Source organism: Pleurodeles waltl, chromosome 9 (assembly GCF_031143425.1).
Source record: "Pleurodeles waltl isolate 20211129_DDA chromosome 9, aPleWal1.hap1.20221129, whole genome shotgun sequence".
Lineage (NCBI taxonomy): Eukaryota > Metazoa > Chordata > Amphibia > Caudata > Salamandridae > Pleurodeles > Pleurodeles waltl.
Genome location: NC_090448.1, coordinates 780,483,916 through 780,508,153, shown reverse-complemented (window position 1 = coordinate 780,508,153; position 24,238 = coordinate 780,483,916). Strand labels below are relative to the sequence as shown.

General features: G+C 46.9%; 1 protein-coding gene across 1 annotated transcript in view; it reads left to right on the top strand.

The window, feature by feature from the left end:
• Window positions 1-24,238, top strand: part of LOC138259971 (uncharacterized) — a 601,590-nt gene that overhangs the window by 296,256 nt on the left and 281,096 nt on the right. Inside the window, exon 8 of the mRNA XM_069207983.1 lies at window positions 5,997-6,161. Within this exon, the coding sequence (XP_069064084.1) occupies window positions 5,997-6,161 (165 nt within the window). The remainder of the gene's footprint in view (window positions 1-5,996; window positions 6,162-24,238) is intronic.

Sequence of the window (24,238 nt, the reverse complement as noted above, 5' to 3'; positions counted from 1 at the left end):
ACGTCAAGGGATGTTCCGGAAGTCCTAAACCCTGCTACTTCTGTCACCGAATTATGTTGATAACGGAACTGCATCTCATCTGCCTTTGGTGTCTGGAGCACGACCACGACCCGAAGTCGTGCTCCAAGTGTCGAGCCATGAACCCTAAGGCTTTGAGGGAGCGTCCCTGAAGCTAATGGCGTTCCGGCACCCGACTCCCCATCGCTTCCAGTCTTTTTCGAGAAGAAGGTCACGAGACTGCTCGCCCTTTCATCACCACTTTTCTTCGTCGAAGTCATTGGGACGATTGAGTCACAAGAAAAAAAAGTTAAAGAAGGCCAAACGTTCTTCGACTTCACAGCGTCGCGCGAACAGCGTGACGTGAAAATATCACCGATGCTCTAGGCCTCTGCCTTTGTAGCCTGTGTCTGGGTTGGCTCCGTGCCTCCCCGACATTCCCCTGCCCAGTTGAAAGAGTTCTATGAGGCCATGACCTCATCTTTGGGTAGACCAACCCGTCCTCTGTGCCTTTGGGACCAGGAAAGTTGGTGAGGGCCCCCTTGGGTTCCACGCCGGTGGCTTCGGCATCTGCTCCAGAGGGCATCTTGGGATCCGCTCTTGGATCCGTACCGACCAAAGTGACCTTCCCTAATGTTGATACAGATGATTTTCCACAGGCTCTTCTGGGCCCAGGGTGGATCCAAACCCTTCTTTCTATGGGTATGGATATGGGGATAGTGTAGAGGGGTTGCTGGACCCTTTAGAATACCAGTTTGACCCTGACATGGACTGGAGTTAGGATTTGGGTGACGCTAGCAGACTAGATACCTCTCCTGGTGGTGGCATGCTTTCTCCCACTATCAGGGCTATGGAGGAGGGAGCTTCATACTCCATGGTGGTAAGAAGGGCAGCTGAGGTTTTGGACCTTGAGCTTCCTTCTATAGAGGTCAGGACTAACCTGACCGAGGTGCTTCAGCCTGGAGCTTCCATTTCGGAATCCCTCCTTCCCTTTAATGAAGCCCTTACGGACGTCCTACTGGGTACCTGATCCAAACCCAGCACAGGGGCTACGGTGAACAGGACGTTTTCCCGCCGCCATCGAGCTACTCTGACCGACCCAAATTCCTGACCCAACATCCTATGCTTTAAAGCCTTGTGATCCGGGCTTCTTCATCATCTGGCGCTTTCCCTTCCGCTCCCCCATATATGGAATCAAAAAGACTGAATAACCTTGGGAAGAAAATGTTTTCTTCTGCCAGTGTAGCGCTGTGTGAACATGCCTTTTGTGCCCATACTCCCATACTCTCTGGTCATGTAGGTGCTGCCTCAAGTCCCAGAGGAGGCCCAGGCAGTTCTCTCTCAAGCTATTAATGACGGGAGAGATGCAGCAAAGTTCATGATTCATTGTTGACTGGATACGACTGACACTAGATAGATCGATTGCATTGACAGTGGACTTGAGGCGCCACGGCTGATTGAGGATGTCTGGCTTTTCAGGGGATGTCCAGCAATCTATGATGGACATGCCCTTTGATGGCACCCGTCTCTCTGGAGACAAAGCTAACTCAGCGCTCAAGCGCTTTAGGGACTCCCAGGCTACGTCTCGGTCCCCTGGCCTTGTAGCTGTTCCTTCCTCTCATAGTCTGCTTTTCACCCCTTTCGTGGCTACGGAAGGGGCACCCAGCTGCGTTCATTTCCACCCGGCCACCTACCCGCACATTCTTCACAGCCTCTGCAGGGATGCGGGATACCACATGCTTGTGGATCAGGGAGCCAGCGGTCCACCCAGTCCCCTCCACTTCCTCCAAGCCTTCACAGTCCGTTAGAACTTCCTGGACCCGTTGGCGGCAGGATTCACCTGCTCTACTGGGAATCCATCACCATGGACAGGTGAGTGTTGCAAATTGTCTGAATGGGCTACTCCCTTCCCTTAGAGACTTCCCCTCCGACCATGCCACCATCATTCAATCATCTGCCGGAGGATCAATTGGCACTTCTCTGTGAGGAAGTCAAGGCTCTCTTTGCCAAGGATGCCATAGAGAGGCTCTCTGGGCCCGAAGTAGGTTGTGGTTATTATTCTGGCTACTTTCTGGTGCCCAAAAAGGACAAGGGCCTTCACTTAATCTGCTCCTCAAGAAGGAGAAGTTCAAAATGATAATTCTAGCTCAGGTCCTGTCTACCCTGGAAACTGGGTGGTAGCGTTGGACTTCCAGGACACCTAATTCCACATTCCCATCCTGCTGCCGACAGACGCTACTTGTGTTTCGTGGTAGGTCATGAGCACTTTCAATTCAGCGTGCTCCACTTCAGGCTTACCAGTCCCCCTCGAGTGTTCACAAAAGTGATGGTAGTGGTTGCAGCTCATCTGCGCAGATTAGGAGTTTCATCCTTCTCCTACCTCGACGACTGGCTGTTGAAGGCAAACTCTCCCCAGGCTGTCGTCTCCCAACTCCAGACTATGGCGAACCTCCTGCATTCACTAGGGTTCATTATAAACATGCTGAAGTCACACCTGACTCCCTCTCTGACGCTCCCTTTCATTGGAGCTATTCTGGACACAGTGCAGTTTCAGGCTTATCCTCCTGTAAAGCGAGTCCAGGATATTTGGGCTATGATCCTGATGTTTCAGCCTCTATCCTAGATTTTGGTGAGAATGGCTCTGAGGCTGCTTGGCCTCATGGCCTCCTGCATCCTGCTGGTCCAACATGCCAGATGACATATGCAGGTTCTGCAGTGAGACCTAAAGTTCTAGTGGGTGCAGCATCAGGGGAAGTTCTCCGACAAGGTCCAGAGCTTGGAGGAGACTGCACTAGATCTGCAATGGTGGCTATCGAATCCAGATTGGGTCAACAGCAGATCTCTCTCTCCCTTCCCCAACCAGATCTCACAGTAGAGACAGATGCATCACTCCTGGGATGTGGCGGCCACATGGGAGAGGCGGAGATCAGAGGCCTCTGGTCTCTCTGGGCTCCACATCAACCTTCTGGTGCTCCGGGCGATCCGACTTGCATTAAAAGCATTCCTTCCCTCTCTCAAAGGGAAAGTGGTGCAGGTGTTCACCGACAACAAAACCTCCATGTGGTACTGAAGAAAGCAGGGCGGAGTGGGTTCGTGGACCCTCTGTAAAGAGGCTCTTCTCCTCTGAACATGGCTGGAATGAAAGGGTATTTCACTGGTGGTTCAACATCTGGTGGGCTCTCTGAACGCCAGAGCAGACAAACTTAGCTGTCGTTGCATAGATGATCACGAATGGCGTCTCCATCCAGAGGTGGCGCAAGGTCTCTTTCAGCAGTGGGGAGAGCCTTGGTTAGATCTGTTCGCCTCTACAGAGAATGTGCAAGTTCAGCTGTTTTGCATGTTGAAGTTTCCAAGGCGGCACTTGTTTGGCGATGCTTTTAGTCACGAGTAGAGTTCAGACCTCCTCATGCCTCCTTTATGCCTTCCTGCCAATACCACTTCTTCCCAGAGTTCTGAAGATCAGGCATGACCGAGCCCAAGCAATCCTGGTGGCTCTGGACTGGGCACGAAGAGTCTGGTATCCTGAGCTATTGAGCATGTCCGTCGAGCAGCCTGCCCCTTCGGGAGGATCTTCTGTCGCAACAGCAGGGGACGGTCCTTCACCCAAACTTGTCCAGTCTCTGACTCCTTGCATGGAGATTGAGTGGTGGCAGTTGACAGCTTTCGACCTTCTGCCCGAAGTCTGTGATGTTATCTCGGCAGCCAGGCGTCCCTCCACCAAAACGGTATACGTCTGTCATTGGAACAATCTTGTGGCATGGTTTATCAACAGGTCTGTTGATCCCCTTTCTGCACCTCTCTGAGAGGGACTCCTATTCATTCTCTCTCTTGCCCAGAAGGGCTCTGCTCTGGGCACCCTCAAGTGTTATTTGCCTGCCTTCTCTGTCTTTTTAAGGCTGCCAGACCAATCTTCTCTTTTCAAATCTCCCATTGTTGTGAGGCTTCTTAAGGGATTCACCCACATGTTCCCCCCCTCCCATACCATGCATAATGCCCCAGTGGGATTTGAACCTCACATATCTCATATGTGCTCCTTTCCGCTCCACAACTGTCCCCTGCGAATCCTGACTCTTAGAACTGCCTTCTTGATTGCCATCACCTTTGCTTGCAGAGTGAGTGAGTGCTGGGCTCTATCTTCTAAGCCACCCTTTCTAGCTGTACATCCTGACAAAGTGGTGTTTCATACCAGACCTTCCCAAAATGGTGACACCTTTCCATGTAGGCCAATCAATCACCCTGCCTACTTTTTACGCACCCCAACAGCCCTCTCATGAGGAGTAGAGACTCCACTGCCTGGATCCAAAAAGAGCGTTGGCATTGTACCTAAATCGCACCAAAGAATCGGGTGGACGATCAACTGTGGGTTATGTGGTTGCGAAGAAAGGAGTGGTGGTGCAGAGAAGACGATAGCGTGATGGCTAGTCCTCTGCATCAAGATGTGCTACGCTTTGGTAAAAAAAAAAAAAAAAAGACAACCCCCTGAGAGTTTGCATGCTCATTGTTCCAGAGCAACTGCTGCTATCACAGCATTAGCACACGGAGTTCCAGTCCTGCATAGCTGCCAGGCAGCGACGTGGTCATTCCTGCTTACGTTCACTGCCTGCCTGTATAGTCAGGTATTGATTGGGTATCTATTGTGCAAGGTTTGGAATCTGAAACTCGAAATCTCCATCAAATGAACAACTTACTTACATTCGGTAACAATATATCTGCTAGACACATATTCTAGTTGCAGATTCCTTACCGACCCGCCCACCGTCCCTGCTCTGATTTCTAGGGACAGGAACTTCCCTTTAAGGGCCCTAGTTTGGTTGCACCGTTCTCAGTGTTCTTCATAGTTCCGTGCTTCTGGCGTGGAAAGTCGTGAAAGGAAACTGACACCAGCATGCCGGGGTGGTGCCCATATACTACCAGGACATCATAACTGCCACCACCAAGCTACTGGTGCCCGCTGAGTCGGCTGACGCCACCTGAGGGCGTGCAGGGTACTGCTCAAAGAAAAATCTCTGGATCCAATCTTACTTTCAGGGGGTAAATTCTTAGGTAAGGAATCTGCAACTAGAATATGTCTCTACCAGATATATTGTTACTAAAGGTAAGTAACTTGTTCTTTAGTAGGCGTGTTGCCCCACCAGGCTAGCCATACCCTTAAGGTGGGCTGCCTGATGTGCTCCACGAAGGAAGGGTTCCACCATTTTGTTTTTGGTGGAACTAGGAACTCTGGTTCAGGAATATGCCAATTAACTCAGAAGTCTGGAAAGTGTAATTTTACCTTTTTGGCCCTCGTGGTGTAAACTCAGGTCCCCAGATCTACCTCCTTAAAGAAGGAATTGCTGTGATATTGATTCACCACATATGGACTCAGCGGCTAGACATTCCTATCAGGAGAAGTAACTTACATTCTGTAATTCATTTCTAGTGAACCCTCTATCTAGTTGCAAATTCTTTATCATCTACCTTCCACACCATTTTCTGAAGTGAACTTTTGAGTATTAGTTAGGTCCCAAGATAACCTTTGTAGACTGCCAGTGAAAGATCTATTCTCTTAGCCACGCTCCACTGTCTTTGGTGTGGAATGTCTAGGGGTGCAGGGTAGTAGGCAGGGGTGGCACCTTTATGCAAATCATTGTCACCTTTATGCAACTCATTGTCACCATGGAAGATGATGGTGCCACCTTTGAAGATCTATTCTGGTACATGGGGAGATTCACAAGAGGATGATTTACCATTCAAGAGAGAATCCACCAGAAAGCATATAACCATATTTAATCAAACAATTAAAGTTGACCTTTTGACAAGCTGTTTGATAACGCTGATGTCAAAAAAAGTTTACAAAGGAAATTTTTCTTTCCTAACATTTCGTCATTCTGCAATTAAAAAATGTGTTAATATTGACTATTTCCTAAGTTTATTTATCATGTGATGTTGATCATGTTTAATCTGTTCCTTAAGTTGCTTCAACGAAACGTGTAAAAGTGCTATGTTCTTTTGTCTTTCAGATCAAGCGGCCTTACTTTCATGTAAAGCCATTAGAGAGGGCCCAGCTGATCAACTGGCGTGACTACCTTGACTTTGAAATCTCCAGCGGTTCACATGCTCGCACCATCGTGCTATTTGAGCGTTGTGTTATTGCCTGTGCTCTCTATGAGGAGTTTTGGCTGAAGGTGAGCTTCCCATGTGCAAACCTATTTTGATTGCTATACCTAAACCTTCAAAGTCTACTCTGATATGGTGGGTTTTGTGAAGCAGACATTGTCTATCATTATTCTCCTCTTTGAGTTTGCTGCTTTGTGAGATAAGACCCTATATTGCAGTTGCTTCTCATGCAGGTATACTCTGATGAGGTCACCACTCAGTGGTCTTCAATTGTTGAAGTGCGTTTTTCCATCATGGGATTTTCTTATAAACATGCCCACCCAAGTGTGAGTTGTTTAAACATATTAACTATAGATCTCTGTCTGACTGTAAAACTAAATATAGTCCCAATATTCACAGGCAGATATTTGTATTAGTCTATTCTTTAACAAAGGAAAATACGAATATGAAAGCAACAACTGTAGCTGTAGTATATATTATATTCAGCCAGTCGAATGAGACGGGGAGACAAGAAACAAAAAATAAACAGATGCGATGAACAAGACTTCAGTATGCAGTACCATAGTTCACATACGGCAGCTAAAGACCTCTCAACTACCACAAAGCAGTGCTATGCCCACTAAACACGTTTTTTGTTTTCTTGCAAGGGCCACTGACCACAGGTGCTGTCTTTTAGTCTTAACTGAACATTTTGTGTTTGAAGTTTCTGTCTGTGCTTTTCTCAATGTCTCTTAACGTGTTTTACAATCCAAAAATGGCTTTGTTGTGGACGTTAGGGGAAGCCTTTGCTCGTGTTTATTTGCTAAGTTGCTCCTCTGTGGTGCAAGACTGCTTTAGTCCAACAAATGAACCTGCACCTGTCACTTCCATTATTTGCTACCTTTTCCCTCAACGTGCTCCCTGTGTTTTGGTACATTGTTTGTCTCTCCTAGACTCATTTCTTTCTCAACGTCAAGGTTGTGGTTGGCTTAATGTGTGTTTTCCCCATTACAAGACCCCAATGCAGGCATAATGATCAAAGCACAAGCGTCTAATCTATCATTTTAATCACTATGTCACTTAGTTCTCCCTTGGTCCTGCTCCAGTAGGAACAGTCCATCCGAACTGTCAAGTCTTATCCCTTCTGAACATCAATATAGCAACTTCATCCCTGTTTTGGCCTAGTTAAGCCTCATCAGTGCGGTATTGCTTAAGTCTTAACCACAGCGTGCATGGGTCCCATGCCTGGGCATACTGTCTCACTTAGGGTTTCGCACTGAGGAAAACACAAAGGTGATAAATGGAATGCTTGCACAACTCATAGCCACTGATAGTAGCTCGACCTGCATTACAGGCAATAATGTTTTGCCAACTAGGTTACTTTGAAGGCTTGGAAAGAGTTGAAAGTTTTCATGTAAGTCCTTTTGGTGTGCTGCTCAGAGGCTGTAAACTCCTAAGTGCAGCTATTAAGAGATTTTTAGACCTTTGTATTAAAGAGCAGTGTGCAGGCCTAAACGCTGGGTGGCCGGGTCTGAGGAAATGGCGTGATCAGGGACTCTACAAGCATGTGAAAATTCTTCCTGATTGATTAGTATTGACGGTAGTTCACCTGTCAAAGTGGTAGTGCCACACAGTCTTTTGTGGACCCATGCACAATGGCTTTCTTTGGTGCTGCTGTGTATACCCCCTGAAGTCCACATTTAAGAGGAAAAGGGGGAATGGGGTAACACACCTAACAGATGCCCGTGCCATAATTACACTCCCAAATGAACGCTAAAGTGCTGGAGAGCTTAGCCTCTTGATTAAATAGACTTACGCGGCAATATGGGAAATTAAAAAGATACAAAATGGAAACTGAAGCAGAACATGCTCTATAAGGAAATCAAATTAAAGATATTTGAGTTTGAAAGGAGTAACCAGAGGAGTTTGTTAATTTAAAATGATAACATGTCTTCATAAAGCAGTACATATGTTAATAAAACAAGCACATTTCCATCAAGGCGTAAGGATAGAATCTGGTTCACTAATAATGGATGGTATTCCCAGTTCGTGTGCGATAAGACGACGATCTGAACAGATTACTCTAAATTGTCTTTGAACTATCACCTCTGTCTTCTGACAAGAACGTTGCCTTTATTAAGCAAAAAACACCAGAAAGTAGTGATGCCTACGTAGCTTTTTGTTATTACCCTTTGAACAGCAGATTTAGTGTTTTTTATATTTTACCTTTTAATTTATTTTTTTTGGTGCCTTCGGAAATATAAGTTGTTTTTAGTAAGTCCCATACGCTATGTTTGAAACCTACAGAACAGTGTGGGACAGGGTGATTGGCTACAGAGCTAAGTTAGCAGAGATTCTTTTGAAAATCCCATTATTTATTTATTTCCATCAACAAACTACATATACCGAGATACTTAAATTTTGTTTTGATTGGGCTTGCTTAACGTCTTTAGGATCCATGGCTTCTAATGACTCTACACAGGTGATACAAAAGAAGACTTTGTAGTATCAGTCACAACTGGTCAATTGCTCAGAACGCTGCAGGCTGTGTCCAGCTGTAGGTGGTAGATTTAGCGTTTTTTTTAGGAGTGGCTGCATTACCTTCTATCTTTTTTTAGTTAATGATCTTTCCTCTTTTTATTTGTAGTAAAAAAATATTCTTTAAGAATTTTTCTTCAGAAGTTTAGAGAGCAATTACTATAATCTAGATGATTCGAAGCATTGTTTGAACAGATAATTGAAACTTCTTGATTCAAGATTAGTCACTTTGAGGTCACACTCCTCACTAAGGTTGTGCATACACTGCACCATGAAGAGGCACACTGCTCAGGATATCCCATCATAAGGTTGTAGGAAGCCAGGCTTTTTGCAGGTTGTTCCTCCACCCTTCATTTTTTTGCCCTGTTTGAACTGATAGATGCTGGTTTTTCGACTCTACATTGCAGCCTGCTAAGTGCCAAGCTTTCTTCCCCTTGAAACGAAATACCGAATTGAAACCCAGTTGGCAAGCACTTTAGCACCCCTGTAAGTCCCTAGTAGATGGTACCCCTGGTAGCTAGAGCATGGGTACTAAAGTTGGGTCCCTAAGGGCTGACGCATGTATTATGCCACCCTAACAGACCCCCATAGAAATGACATGCAGACTGCCACTGCAGGCTGCTTGTCATGATGAAAACCATGAGTAAAAACACAACATGGAACACTCATTCTCTCGTAGGGGATTTCCATGTATAGTCTAAGCGTTGAATATTCCCCCACCCGCCTGCGGGGACCCCGGAGCACTTTATCCAATATAACTTCTTAAGTGTCAATGTTCGCCTTACTTCAGAAAGGCCTGCCAAGACACTTAAGAATGTTCCCATGCAGCGTATAGGAAGGGTTACAGTGTTCAAACTTCTTCATTCAGATTGGCCATGAAGCAAATGCATTAAATTTCTTTACAAATGAATATAATTTTCCAGAAAAATTCCTTCCCAACCTCTTTATATCAGAAAAACTCCTATGAAGGAGTGCAGAGCAGTGTAGCCCATAGGCTGCCATTAGTAATGAAGAAAAAAGGATACTGTGCCTTTAAGAACAGCTAGACCTCCAGTATCCCATCATGCTTAGAGAGAGGCAGTTATCTCAGTTCTTTTTTCCGGCACCTGCTGCTAGGACCCTGGAGCATTGACCTCAACATTTTTAGTTTTTGTTTCCTTCAAAAATATAGAGAAACTTTGAGAAAAAAGGCTTCATTCGACATCTTTTGTCTTTCTCTACTGGATTTTGAAGTTTTCTGACAAGAATTTAAGGCTTTTTTACTAAAAAAAATACCTTCCTTGTTTGACAAATGCCCAAGATGTGGCAGAAAAAAGGCCAAAACAGATCCTCATGAGGTCTGTATCATTTGTCTGCCTTCCTCACATATTCCTGCCTCCTGTAACATCTGCAAGACATTCTCCAGGCGCACATTGCGTGACAGAGAGAAGATTCACCTTCAAGGGAGAGCAGAGAGAAGACGCCAAGGAACCAGTGTGACTTCTGAGCGAGGGAAGGTCAGTCTTCCACCAGGGCTCATACCTCGGCCTCCAGTGGTCGTGGAAGGTCTGAGAGGCGTTCTTCAGGGCGAAAACGCCATCGGTCCTGGTCTACGTCGAGAAGATTGACGTCGCGAGGAGGTACGGCACCGACATGCTCGCCGTCGAAGTCCGAGAAGCAGATCGGCGGCGTCTGAGTCGGCGTTGAGAGGTAAACGTAGACGTCATGGGTCGACGTCCCGCACAGCGTTGACGTCGCGACAGAGAGCGAGGTCGACGTTGAGGAGACACGAGATGGAGAATTTATTCGTCCTCAGAGCAATGTTCTTCGGTAGAGCTGCTTCCCTCATCGCCTTCTTCTTGTGCTTCTCCGCATGCCTCTCCTCCTCCACTCAAGGTCGCACTGCAGATCTAGGCATAGATCAAGTTCAAGGGGGCATGAGAGAGTGTCTTGGTCTTCCACCAGAGACTACTCCCCTACCTTATCAGACTCTCCTCCACCTTGGTCCTCACCGTTGGATGATATTAACACCTTCCATTAAGTGCTGGTCCGAGGCGCGTCAAAACTAAATATTCCACTGGTCGCCCCTACACCATCTACGTCGGTCATCTTTGAAACTCTACAACTGCGTACAGCTGCCAGACCATTACTACCCCTAGTACCTGTCCTCTTAGAGCCTGCTATGGAGGTTTTCCTCACACTGGCTACAACAAGAGCTGCACCGTCTAGACTGCAGAAAAAGTATCGCCCTCCTGAGCAAGATCCAGTGTTTTTGCGTTCCGACCCGCCACCGGACTCAGTAGTTATATTGGCGGCTCGCAAAGCTCACGCTACCTCTCCAACTTCCACCTCTCCCCCGGATAAGGAGAGTGAAACGTTGGATTCAACAGGCCGTAAAGTCTGCGGTTCGGCTGCATCATCTATGAAGACTGCAAGCGCCACAGCCTTTTTGGGCAGGTACGATAGATCTTTGTGGGATTCCATATTGCAGTTCGCAGAGCATCTCCCGAGAGATCATAGAGAGGACTTCCTAGAAATAGCCAAGGAGGGTGCTATGGTCTCCAATCAGATCATAAGTGCAGCGGGGACACATCTTTACTCTCAGCACATTCTTACTGCCATGGTGTGACACTGAGAAGACATTCGTGGCTGTGGCTTACGTCATTGAAGCCGGATGCTCAGCAAAGAATTATGAACCTGCCATTTTCAGGATCAACCTTATTCGGATCACACGCAGATGATGAAATGGCAAGGATGAAAGCTGAGGTGGACACGTTAAAAGCAGTAGGTCTTGACAAACCTAAAGTGCAACGTCGGTCCTTGCGTCCTTTCCATCGCCGCTACACCATGCAGAGGGTTCAAACTCCTCAATGGGGCCCTACGAGGTCTCACCAGCAGTACCAACGAGCCTATCAGCCTCAGCGTAAATCACAGAGGGGATGATCGAACCACCATTCACTCAGAGTACCCGACAGCCTACCACCTCAAAACCCTGAGAATTTCCTCCCCCCAACTTCGTTAACCACTCCGGTGGGGGGAAGCGTCACCAATTGCCTGGTAGAGTGGCAAAGAATTACAACAGACGCTTGTGTCTTAAACACTGTACAGAATGGATATTGTCTCAGGTTTTCCACACCGCCTCAGGCCATTCCGCCAAAACCCTCAAAGGCGCACCTCGACCTCTTAAAGGCGGAAGTTTCCATCCTCCTCGAAAAGAGAGCAGTGGAATTGGTTCCCCTCAACCAACGGGGGAAGGGCATTTACTCCAAATACTTTCTCATCCCAAAGAAAGACAAGAACGAACTCAGACCCATTCTAGACCTCAAGATTGCCAACAAATGGATCCGAAAGGAAAAGTTCAGAATGCTATCCTTACACCAGATATATCCTCAGATTCAACAAGGAGACTGGCTTTGCTCAGTGGATCTGCACGATGCGTATTTCCACACCCCCTTTGCGAAGAAGTATCAGAAATTCCTGAGGTTTGTGGTGGGTCAAGATCACTTCCAATACATGGTCCTACCATTCGGTCTCAAGTCTGCACCCAGAACCTTTTCCAAGTGCATGGCGGTGGTGGCTGCTCTTCTCAGGAAAAGTCGAATTTTCATATACCCGTATCTGGACGACTGGTTAATCAAAGCATCCACTTATGCAGAAGCCAAACTGCATTTTCAGATGACCTGCGAGCTCTTGTATCCGCTAGGACTTCATCTCAACTGGGGAATGCTCTGTGGATAGACTGGTCCAACAAATTTCTGTACGCCTTTCCACAAATTCCGCTGATTCCAGCAGTCCTCCTCAAGCTCTCGATGACATCAGCCAAGATGATCCTCATTGCACCAGAGTGGCCGAGACAGTGGTGGTTCCCGGATCTCCTTCACCGATCACTCCAGCCACATCTCAGGCTACCTTGCAGAACGGACCTCCTGACGAAATTCAGAGGACAAATGAGACATTCTAATCTCTCCTCATTGAATTTGGCAGCATGGCTCCTGAGTTAGTCCAGTATGGTCTTCTAAACCTTCCACAGGACTGTTTGGACATCTTAAAATAGGCGAAGCGGCCATCCACTTTTTCGGAATACTCCTTCAAGTGGAAAAGATTCTGCATCTGGTGTTCCTCTAAGGGGATAGACCCTACATCTTGCAAGGAAGATGTCATTCTCCCTTACTTGTTACAATTGGCACGATCTGGCCTCCAACTTTCTAAAATAAAAGTTCATTTGGCAGCTTTAACTGCTTATAGGAAAACTCCAGCGCAAACCTCTTTCTTTAGAATTGCGGTTGTCAAAGATTTCCTAGAGGGGTTAAAGAAGGTCTTTCCTCCAGTTAGGCGCCGTTTCCACCATGGGAACTGAATGTGGTCCTTTCACGTCTAATGCAACATCTATTCAAACCAATACACAAGGCATCCCTCCAACACCTCACTTGGAAGACGCCCTTTCTAGTGGCAATCACTTCAACACAAAGGGTTAGTGAAATCCAGGCCCTCTGTACCCATGAACCCTACACAGTGTTTCATTCCTCTAAAGTAGTCCTACGGACACATCCTAAATTTCTACCCAAGGTTATATCCGACTTCCATGTTAACCAAGCGATTTTCCCTACCTACTTTCTTTCCAAACCCTTCCACTCCAGCTGAGAGAGCTCTCCATTCCCTAGATGTTAAGAGGGTGTTGAAATTATATCTAGATAAGACCAATCCCCTACAGAGAACTTCACAACTGTTTGTTAATTATGGTACGGTCCGTACCGGCTTAGCCACCTCCAAGCAATCAATATCGAGATGGATAGTCTCCTGTATATTATTTTGCTATCAACTAGCTAAGAAAACCCTACAGGGTAAACCAAAAGCACATTCCACCAGAGGCAAGTCGGCAACGACTGCTCTATTGCGGAATGTTCCATTAGCAGAAATTTGTAAAGCTGCGACTTGGAGATCGGTTCACACCTTTACTAAACACTATTGCCTCGAATCTGATGCTAGGGCAGATGCTCAAGTAGGACAGGCTTCTCTTAGGAACCTCTTTGCTTGAGAGAATACTCCCTGATTACTAGATCTGCTCCACCGCGGTATATGGGATGAGCTTAGTATTCTATTCAACGCTTATGACTATACATGGATATCCCCTACGAGAGAAGGTATAGTTTCTTACCTGTAACTCCAGGTTCGATGGCATCTGTCGCTGTAGATACGCATGTTCTGCAATAGCTCGCCATCTGGTGTTGGGCCGGAGTGTTACAAGTTGTTTTTCTTCGAAGAAGTCTTTCGAGTCACGGGACCGAGTGACTCCTCCTTTTGTCTCCATTGCGCATGGGCGTCGACTCCATCTTCGATTGTTTTTTTTCCGCCATCGGGTTCGGACGTGTTCCTGTCGCTCCGAGTTTCGGAACGGAAAAAATAGTTAATTTCGGAAGATTTTCGTCGGTATTGTTGCGTTCGGGATCGGCGTACTTAGATTCCACACCGCATCGAAGATCGAAGAGCTCCGGTGCCCTTCGGGGTAGTTTTTCGATCCTCCGTCGGGGCCTGGTCGGCCCGACCGCGTGCTGAAGAACGCCGATGGAACGGACCCCGTTCCGTTTCTGCCCCAAATGCCACAATAAATACCCCTACACAGACCAACACTTGGTCTGCAACCTGTGCCTGTCACCTGAGCACAGCGAAGACACCTGCGAGGCCTGTCGTGCGTTCCGGTCCCGAAAAACACTCCGAGACCGTCGAGCCAGAAGACTTCAAATGGCGTCCGCACCGACAGCCCAACGGGAGTTCGAGGAACAGGAAGAAGAAGGTACCTTCTCGATCCAAGACTCAGACTCCGAAGGATTCGACGATACACAAACCGTGAGTAAGACGTCGAAAACCACACAAAGAAACATTTACAAGGCCCAGGGGACGCCACTGCCACCAGGCCATGGCTCGACCCATAAATTCGGTGACCGACCGTCGGCACCGTAAAAGGCCCAAACAGTGGCGAGATCGTCCGACTCCGCTCGAGACACCGGCACGCAGCCTTCTCGGGACCGAGAAAGTGCTGGAGACAAGCCTCGACACCGAGATGCCGGTGTGGACACGGCTCGACGCCGAGACAGCGGCACCGAAACAGATCGACGCCGAGAGGTTTCGGCCCCGAAAAGGAAAAAAGTCACCTCGGAGCCGAAAAAACACGCAGACAAAGTTTCGATGCCGAAACAAACTGCAAGCGACCCAGCTTCAGGCTCTTATACAGAAGAGCACTCGCTAACCTCCCAAATGCAAAAGCATAGGTTTGAGGAAGAGCTACAAGCAACTGATGTGGACCATACGCAAAAGCGTATCTTCATTCAGCAGGGGACAGGAAAAATAAGCACCCTTCCCCCCATTAGGAGAAAGAGAAGGTTGGAGTTCCAGACGGAACAAGCACCACAACCAAAAGTGGTGAAAAGAGTTACACCACCACCCTCTCCTCCGCCCGTGATTAACGTTTCACCAGCACAAACTCCATCACACTCCCCAGCTCACACCACCATGAGCCAGGGTGACCAAGATCAGGACGCATGGGACCTATACGACGCCCCAGTGTCAGATAACAGCCCGGAGGCATACCCTACAAAGCCATCTCCACCAGAAGACAGCACCGCGTACTCTCAGGTGGTGGCTAGAGCAGCACAATTTCACAACGTTAGCCTCCACTCAGAACAGGTCGAGGATGATTTCTTGTTCAACACACTCTCCTCCACCCACAGCTCCTACCAAAGCCTGCCTATGCTCCCTGGTATGCTCCGGCACGCAAAAGACATATTTAAGGAGCCGGTCAAAAGTAGGGCAATCACACCAAGGGTGGAAAAAAAGTATAAGCCGCCTCCTACGGACCCGGTTTTCATCACTACACAGCTGCCACCAGACTCTGTTGTTGTAGGAGCAGCTAGGAAAAGGGCCAACTCTCACACATCTGGAGATGCACCACCCCCAGATAAAGAAAGCCGCAAGTTCGATGCAGCTGGTAAGAGAGTCGCAGCACAAGCTGCAAACCAGTGGCGCATCGCGAACTCCCAGGCACTACTTGCGCGCTATGACAGAGCCCACTGGGACGAGATGCAACATCTCATTGAACATCTGCCCAAGGACTTCCAAAATAGGGCAAAACAAGTGGTTGAGGAGGGACAGACCATCTCCAACAACCAGATACGTTCCTCCATGGACGCTGCAGATACAGCTGCACGGACAATTAATACATCTGTAACTATCAGAAGGCATGCATGGCTCCGAACGTCTGGATTTAAACCAGAGATTCAACAAGCAGTTCTCAATATGCCTTTTAATGAAAAAGAACTGTTCGGTCCAGAAGTGGACACAGCGATTGAGAAACTCAAAAAAGATACGGACACTGCCAAAGCCATGGGAGCACTCTACTCCCCGCAGAGCAGAGGGAATTACAGCACATTCCGTAAAACGCCCTTTCGAGGGGGATTTCGGGGTCAAAGCACACAAGCCAGCACCTCACAAGCAACACCGTCCACTTACCAGGGACAGTATAGAGGAGGTTTTCGGGGACAATATAGAGGAGGGCAATTCCCTAGAAATAGAGGGAGATTTCAAAGCCCCAAAACCCCTACTACTAAACAATGACTCACATGTCACTCACCCCCTCCACACAACACCAGTGGGGGGAAGAATAGGTCATTATTACAAAGCATGGGAGGAAATCACTACAGACACTTGGGTTCTAGCAATTATCCAACATGGTTATTGCATAGAATTTCTACAATTCCCTCCAAACATACCACCAAAAGCACAAAATTTAACAACACACCATTCTAATCTCCTGGAGATAGAAGTGCAGGCACTATTGCAAAAGAATGCAATCGAATTAGTGCCAAACACACAAATAAACACAGGAGTTTACTCACTGTACTTTCTGATACCAAAGAAGGACAAAACGCTGAGACCAATCCTAGACCTCAGAGTAGTGAACACTTTCATCAAATCAGACCACTTCCACATGGTCACACTACAAGAAGTATTGCCATTGCTAAAACTGCACGACTACATGGCAACTTTAGACCTCAAGGATGCTTATTTCCATATACCAATACACCCATCGCACAGGAAATACCTAAGGTTTGTATTCAAAGGAATACATTACCAATTCAAGGTACTGCCTTTCGGATTAACAACGGCACCAAGAGTCTTTACCAAATGTCTAGCAGTAGTCGCAGCACACATAAGAAGGCAGCAAATACATGTGTTCCCATATCTAGACGACTGGCTAATCAAGGCCCATTCGTTAATAGAGTGCTCAAATCACACAAATCATATCATACAAACCCTCTTCAAACTAGGGTTCACCGTCAATTTCACAAAATCCAAAATTCTGCCACGCAAGGTACAACAATACCTGGGAGCCATAATAGACACATCAAAAGGAGTAGCCACTCCAAGTCCACAAAGAATTCAAAATTTCAACACCATCATACAACGCATGTATCCAACACAAAAGATACAGGCAAAGATGGTATTACAACTCCTAGGCATGATGTCATCATGCATAGCCATTGTCCCAAACGCAAGACTGCACATGAGGCCCTTACAACAATGCCTAGCATCACAGTGGTCTCAAGCACAGGGTCACCTTCTAGATCTGGTGTTAATAGACCGCCAAACTTACCTCTCGCTTCTGTGGTGGAACAACATAAATTTAGACAAGGGGCGGCCTTTCCAAGACCCAGTGCCACAATACGTAATAACAACAGATGCTTCCATGACAGGGTGGGGAGCACACCTCGATCAACACAGCATACAAGGACAATGGAACGTACATCAAACAAAACTGCATATCAATCACCTAGAACTTCTAGCAGTTTTTCAAGCACTAAAAGCTTTCCAACCAATAATAGTTCACAAATACATTCTCGTCAAAACAGACAACATGACAACAATGTATTATCTAAACAAGCAGGGAGGGACGCACTCCACGCAGTTAAGCCTGCTAGCACAAAAAATTTGGCATTGGGCAATTCACAACCAAATTCGCCTAATTGCACAGTTTATACCAGGGATACAAAATCAACTCGCAGACAATCTCTCTCGAGATCACCAACAGGTCCACGAATGGGAAATTCACCCCCAAATTCTGAACACTTATTTCAAACTCTGGGGAACACCTCAGATAGACTTGTTTGCGACAAGGGAGAACGCAAAATGCCAAAACTTCGCATCCAGATACCCACACAAACAATCCCAAGGCAATGCCCTATGGATGAACTGGTCAGGGATATTTGCTTACGCTTTTCCTCCTCTCCCTCTCCTTCCTTACCTGGTAAACAAACTCAGTCAAAGCAAACTCAAACTCATATTGATAGCACCAACTTGGGAAAGGCAACCCTGGTACACAACGCTGCTAGACCTATCAGTGGTACCCTGCATCAAATTGCCCAACAGGCCAGATCTGTTGACACAGCACAACCAAAAGATCAGACACCCAGATCCAGCATCGCTGAATCTAGCAATCTGGCTCCTGAAATCCTAGAATTCGGGCACTTACAACTTACCCAAGAATGTATGGAAGTCATAAAACAAGCAAGAAGGCCATCCACCAGGCACTGCTATGCAAGTAAATGGAAGAGGTTTGTTTGCTACTGCCATATTAATCAAATACAACCATTACACACAACTCCAGAACATGTAGTGGGTTACTTGCTTCACTTACAAAAATCTAACCTAGCTTTCTCTTCCATTAAGATTCACCTTGCAGCAATATCTGCATACCTGCAGACTACCTATTCAACTTCCCTATATAAAATACCAGTCATTAAAGCATTCATGGAGGGCCTTAGGAGAATTATACCACCAAGAACACTACCTGTTCCTTCATGGAACCTAAATGTTGTCCTAACTAGACTTATGGGTCCACCTTTTGAACCCATGCACTCCTGCGACATACAGTTCCTAACCTGGAAGGTGGCATTTCTCATCGCCATTACTTCCCTGAGAAGAGTAAGCGAGATTCAGGCGTTTACTATACAGGAACCTTTTATACAACTACACAAAAATAAAGTCGTCCTAAGGACCAATCCTAAATTTTTGCCAAAGGTTATTTCACCGTTCCATCTAAATCAAACAGTGGAACTTCCAGTGTTCTTTCCACAGCCAGATACCGTAGCTGAAAGGGCACTACATACATTAGATGTCAAAAGAGCATTGATGTATTACATTGACAGAACAAAGAACATCAGAAAGACTAAACAACTCTTTATTGCATTTCAAAAACCTCATGCAGGAAACCCAATTTCAAAACAAGGTATAGCCAGATGGATAGTTAAATGCATCCAAATCTGCTACCTTAAAGCTAAACGACAGCTGCCCATTACACCAAGGGCACACTCAACCAGAAAGAAAGGTGCTACCATGGCCTTTCTAGGAAACATCCCAATGCAAGAAATATGTAAGGCAGCCACATGGTCTACGCCTCACACATTCACCAAGCACTACTGTGTAGACGTGTTATCCGCACAACAAGCCACAGTAGGTCAAGCTGTATTAAGGACATTATTTCAGACTACTTCCACTCCTACAGGCTGATCCACCGCTTTTGGGGAAATAACTGCTTACTAGTCTATGCAGAACATGCGTATCTACAGCGACAGATGCCATCGAACTGAAAATGTCACTTACCCAGTGTACATCTGTTCGTGGCATCAGTCTCAGTAGATTCGCATGTGCCCACCCGCCTCCCCGGGAGCCTGTAGCAGTTTGGAAGTTACCTTCAATTATTTATATATGTATCATCTCAACCTTAAATAGGTGCATACTTAGTCACTCCATTGCATGGGCACTATTACTACAATTCAACTCCTACCTCACCCTCTGCGGGGAAAAACAATCGAAGATGGAGTCGACGCCCATGCGCAATGGAGACAAAAGGAGGAGTCACTCGGTCCCGTGACTCGAAAGACTTCTTCGAAGAAAAACAACTTGTAACACTCCGGCCCAACACCAGATGGCGAGCTATTGCAGAACATGCGAATCTACTGCGACTGATGCCACGAACAGATGTACACTGGGTAAGTGACATTTTCATTCTCTCGTAGGGGTATTTCCATGATAGTCATAAGCAACCCTCCCACCTCCCCGGAGGAGCAGATAGATGGCTGTATTGGATTAATATTTACTGTCAGCTAATAACTACCTGCAAAAAGAACTGAGGTAACTGCCTCTCTCTAAGCATGATGGGATACTGGAAGTCTAGCTGTTCTTAAAGGCACAGTATCCTTTTTTTCTTCATTACTAATGGCAGCCTATGGGCTACACTGCTCTGCACTCCTTCATAGGGGTTTTTCTGATATAAAGAGGTTTGGGAAGGATTTTTTCTGGAAATGTATGTTCGATGGCATCTGTCGCTGTAGATACACATGGTATGCATGAGCTCGCCATCTGGTGTTGGGTCGGAGTGTTACAAGTTGTTTTTCTTCGAAGAAGTGTTTTCGAGTCACGGGGCCGAGTGACTCCACCTTCTGTGCTCATTGCGCATGGGCGTCGACTCCATCTTCGATTGTTTTCTTTCCGCCATCGGGTTCGGACGTGTTCCTGTCGCTCCGAGTTTCGGAACGGAAAGATAGCTGAAGACGGAAGATTTTCGACGGTATCGTTGCGATCCGGTTAGAGATAGACACATACGACGACGCGTTGAACATCGAAGCGCTTCGGTGCCCTTCGGGGTAGATTTCGGCACCCCGTCGGGGCCTAGTCGGCCCGACCGCGTGGAGGACAACGCCGATGGAACGGACCCCGTTTCGATTCTGCCCCGAATGCCACAACAAATATCCTTATACGGACCTACACTCGGTCTGTAATCTGTGCCTGTCACCCGAGCACAGCGAAGAATCCTGTGAGGCCTGTCGGGCGTTCCGGTCCCGAAAAACTCTGCGCGACCGTCGAGCGAGAAGACTGCAGATGGCGTCCACGCCAAAAGAGCGTCGACAGTTCGAGACAGAAGAGGAACAGGAGGAATCCTTTTCCATCCAGGATTCAGACTCCGACGAGCTACACTCTACAAGAACTGTGAGTAAGACGTCGAGATCAAACCTTAAAAAAGGAAAGAAGGCCCAGGGGACGCCACTGCCAACCGGCCATGGCTCCACCCAAATTCTCGGTGACCAACAATCGGCACCGAAAAAGGCCCATTCAGTGTCGAGATCGTCCGACTCCGGTCGAGACACCGGCACGCAGCCTCCTCGAGACCGAGAGAGTGCTAAACAGAAGCATCGACACCGAGAGTTCGGTGTCGACACGGATCGACGCCGAGACAGTGGCGCCGAAGACCATAGAGGCCCAGAATTTTCGGCACAGAAAAAGAGGAAGGTTACCTCGGAGCCGAAAAAACAATCGACAGGGTTTTCGGAGCCGAAAAAAGCGACATCAGACCCTGTTTCTGGCTCCTACACTGAAGAGCATTCTATGTCTTCTCAAATGAAGAAACATAGATTTGAACAAGAACTGCAATCCACTGACGTGGATCACACGCAAAAGCGTATCTTTATTCAGCAGGGGACTGGGAGGATCAGTACCCTTCCACCTGTCAAACGAAAGAGAACGCTTCAGTTTACTCCTCAGCAACAAACAGCACAAAAGGTAACACCTCCTCCCTCGCCTCCACCTGTAACTCCGGCTTCGCCAACTTACACCCCGTCACATTCGCCAGCTCACACCGCCATGAGCCACGATGACCAAGATCAGGATGCGTGGGACTTGTACGACGCACCAGTGTCTGATAACAGCCCAGACACATACCCAACTAGGCCATCACCACCGGAAGACAGCACAGCCTACTCACAAGTGGTGGCTAGAGCAGCACTATTCCATAATGTGGAACTACACTCGGAACAAGTAGAGGATGATTTTTTATTTAACACCCTCTCCTCAACCCACAGCTCCTACCAAAGCCTGCCGATGCTCCCAGGCATGCTACGCCATGCAAAGGACATTTTCAAGGAGCCAGTTAAAAGTAGGGCAGTGACGCCTAGGGTGGACAAAAAGTATAAGGCGCCTCCTACGGACCCCGTATTCATCACCTCTCAGCTGCCACCAGACTCTGTGGTGGTAGGGGCTGCCAGAAAACGGGCAAACTCACACACTTCTGGGGATGCACCTCCCCCAGATAAAGAAAGTAGGAAGTTCGATGCAGCCGGGAAGAGGGTTGCTGTCCAAGCAGCAAACCAGTGGCGCATCGCAAATTCACAAGCGCTGCTAGCGCGATACGACAGAGCCCACTGGGATGAGATGCAGCATCTCATTGAACATCTCCCAAAAGATCTGCAAAAAAGAGCAAAACAGGTTGTTGAGGAGGGTCAAAACATTTCCAACAATCAAATACGCTCCTCCATGGATGCAGCAGACACGGCCGCAAGAACCATTAATACGTCGGTTACCATCCGTAGGCACGCATGGCTCAGAACGTCTGGATTCAAGCCAGAAATTCAGCAGGCAGTGCTTAACATGCCAGTAAACGAGAAACTTCTGTTCGGTCCGGAGGTCGACACAGCCATAGAAAAGCTCAAGAAGGACACTGACACTGCCAAGGCCATGGGCACACTCTACTCCCCGCAGAGCAGAGGATCTTATAACACCTTCCGCAAAACACCTTTTAGAGGAGGGTTTCGGGGTCAGGCCACACAAGCTAGCACCTCACAGTCCGCACCGCCCACCTACCAGGGACAGTACAGGGGAGGTTTTCGGGGCCAGTATAGAGGGGGGCAATTTCCTAGGAATAGAGGAAGATTTCAAAGCCCCAAAACCACTACCAACAAGCAGTGACTCACACGTCACTCACCCCTCCCACACAACACCAGTGGGGGGGAGGATACATCAATATTACGAAGCATGGGACAAAATAACTACAGACACATGGGTCCTAGCAATTATCCAACATGGTTATTGCATAGAATTCATGCAATTCCCTCCAGACATACCACCAAAATCACAAAATTTATCAAAATACCATTCACAGCTTCTAGAGATAGAAGTTCAAGCACTACTGCAAAAAAATGCAATAGAATTAGTACCAAGCACACAAATAAACACAGGAGTTTATTCACTGTACTTCTTGATACCAAAAAAGGACGAAACACTGAGACCAATTCTAGACCTCAGGGTAGTAAACACATTCATCAAATCAGACCACTTTCACATGGTCACACTACAAGAAGTGTTACCATTGCTCAGAAAACACGACTACATGACAACCCTAGACCTCAAGGACGCATATTTCCATATACCAATACATCAATCACACAGGAAATATCTAAGGTTTGTATTCAAAGGAATACATTACCAATTCAAAGTATTGCCTTTTGGTTTAACAACCGCTCCAAGAGTATTCACAAAATGCCTAGCAGTAGTCGCTGCACACATCAGAAGGCAGCAAATACATGTGTTCCCGTATCTAGACGACTGGCTAATCAAAACCAGTTCGCTCACACAATGCTCAAACCACACAAATCAAGTCATACAAACCCTCTACAATCTAGGGTTCACCGTCAACTTTGCAAAATCAAACATTCTGCCAAGCAAAGTACAGCAATATCTAGGAGCCATAATAGACACGACAAAAGGAGTAGCAACGCCAACTCCACAAAGGATCCACAATTTCAACAGGGTCATTCAACACATGTCTCCAAACCAAACAATACAAGCAAGAACAATACTACAGCTCCTAGGCATGATGTCCTCATGCATAGCCATTGTCCCAAACGCAAGACTGCACATGAGGCCCTTACAACAGTGCCTAGCCTCACAGTGGTCTCAAGCACAGGGTCACCTTCTAGATCTGGTGTTGCTAGACCGCCAAACTTACCTATCGCTTCTATGGTGGAACAGTATAAATTTAAACATAGGGCGGCCTTTCAAAGACCCAGTGCCACAGTACGTAATAACAACAGATGCTTCCATGACAGGGTGGGGAGCACATCTCAATCAACACAACATAAGAGGACAATGGAACATACATCAAACAAAACTGCATATAAATCATCTAGAATTATTAGCAGTTTTTCAAGCACTAAAAGCTTTCCAACCAATCATAACCCACAAATACATCCTTGTCAAAACAGACAACATGACAACGATGTATTATCTAAACAAACAAGGAGGAACACATTCAACGCAGTTAAGCTTGTTAGCTCAACAAATATGGAAGTGGGCAATCCACCATCAAATTGGTCTAATAGCACAGTTTATTCCGGGGATCCAGAATCAGCTGGCAGACAATCTCTCTCGAGATCACCAGCAAGTCCACGAATGGGAAATCCACCCACAAATTCTGAACACCTACTTCACACTCTGGGGAACACCACAAATAGACTTATTTGCAACAAAAGAGAACGCAAAATGCCAAAACTTCGCGTCCAGATACCCACACAAGCAATCCCAAGGCAATGCCCTATGGATGAACTGGTCAGGAATATTTGCTTACGCTTTTCCTCCTCTCCCTCTCCTTCCTTACCTAGTAAACAAATTGAGTCAAAACAAACTCAAACTCATTTTAATAGCACCAACGTGGGCAAGACAACCCTGGTACACAACACTGCTAGATCTGTCTGTAGTACCACACATCAAACTGCCCAACAAACCAGATCTGTTAACGCAACACAACCAACAGATCAGACACCCGGAC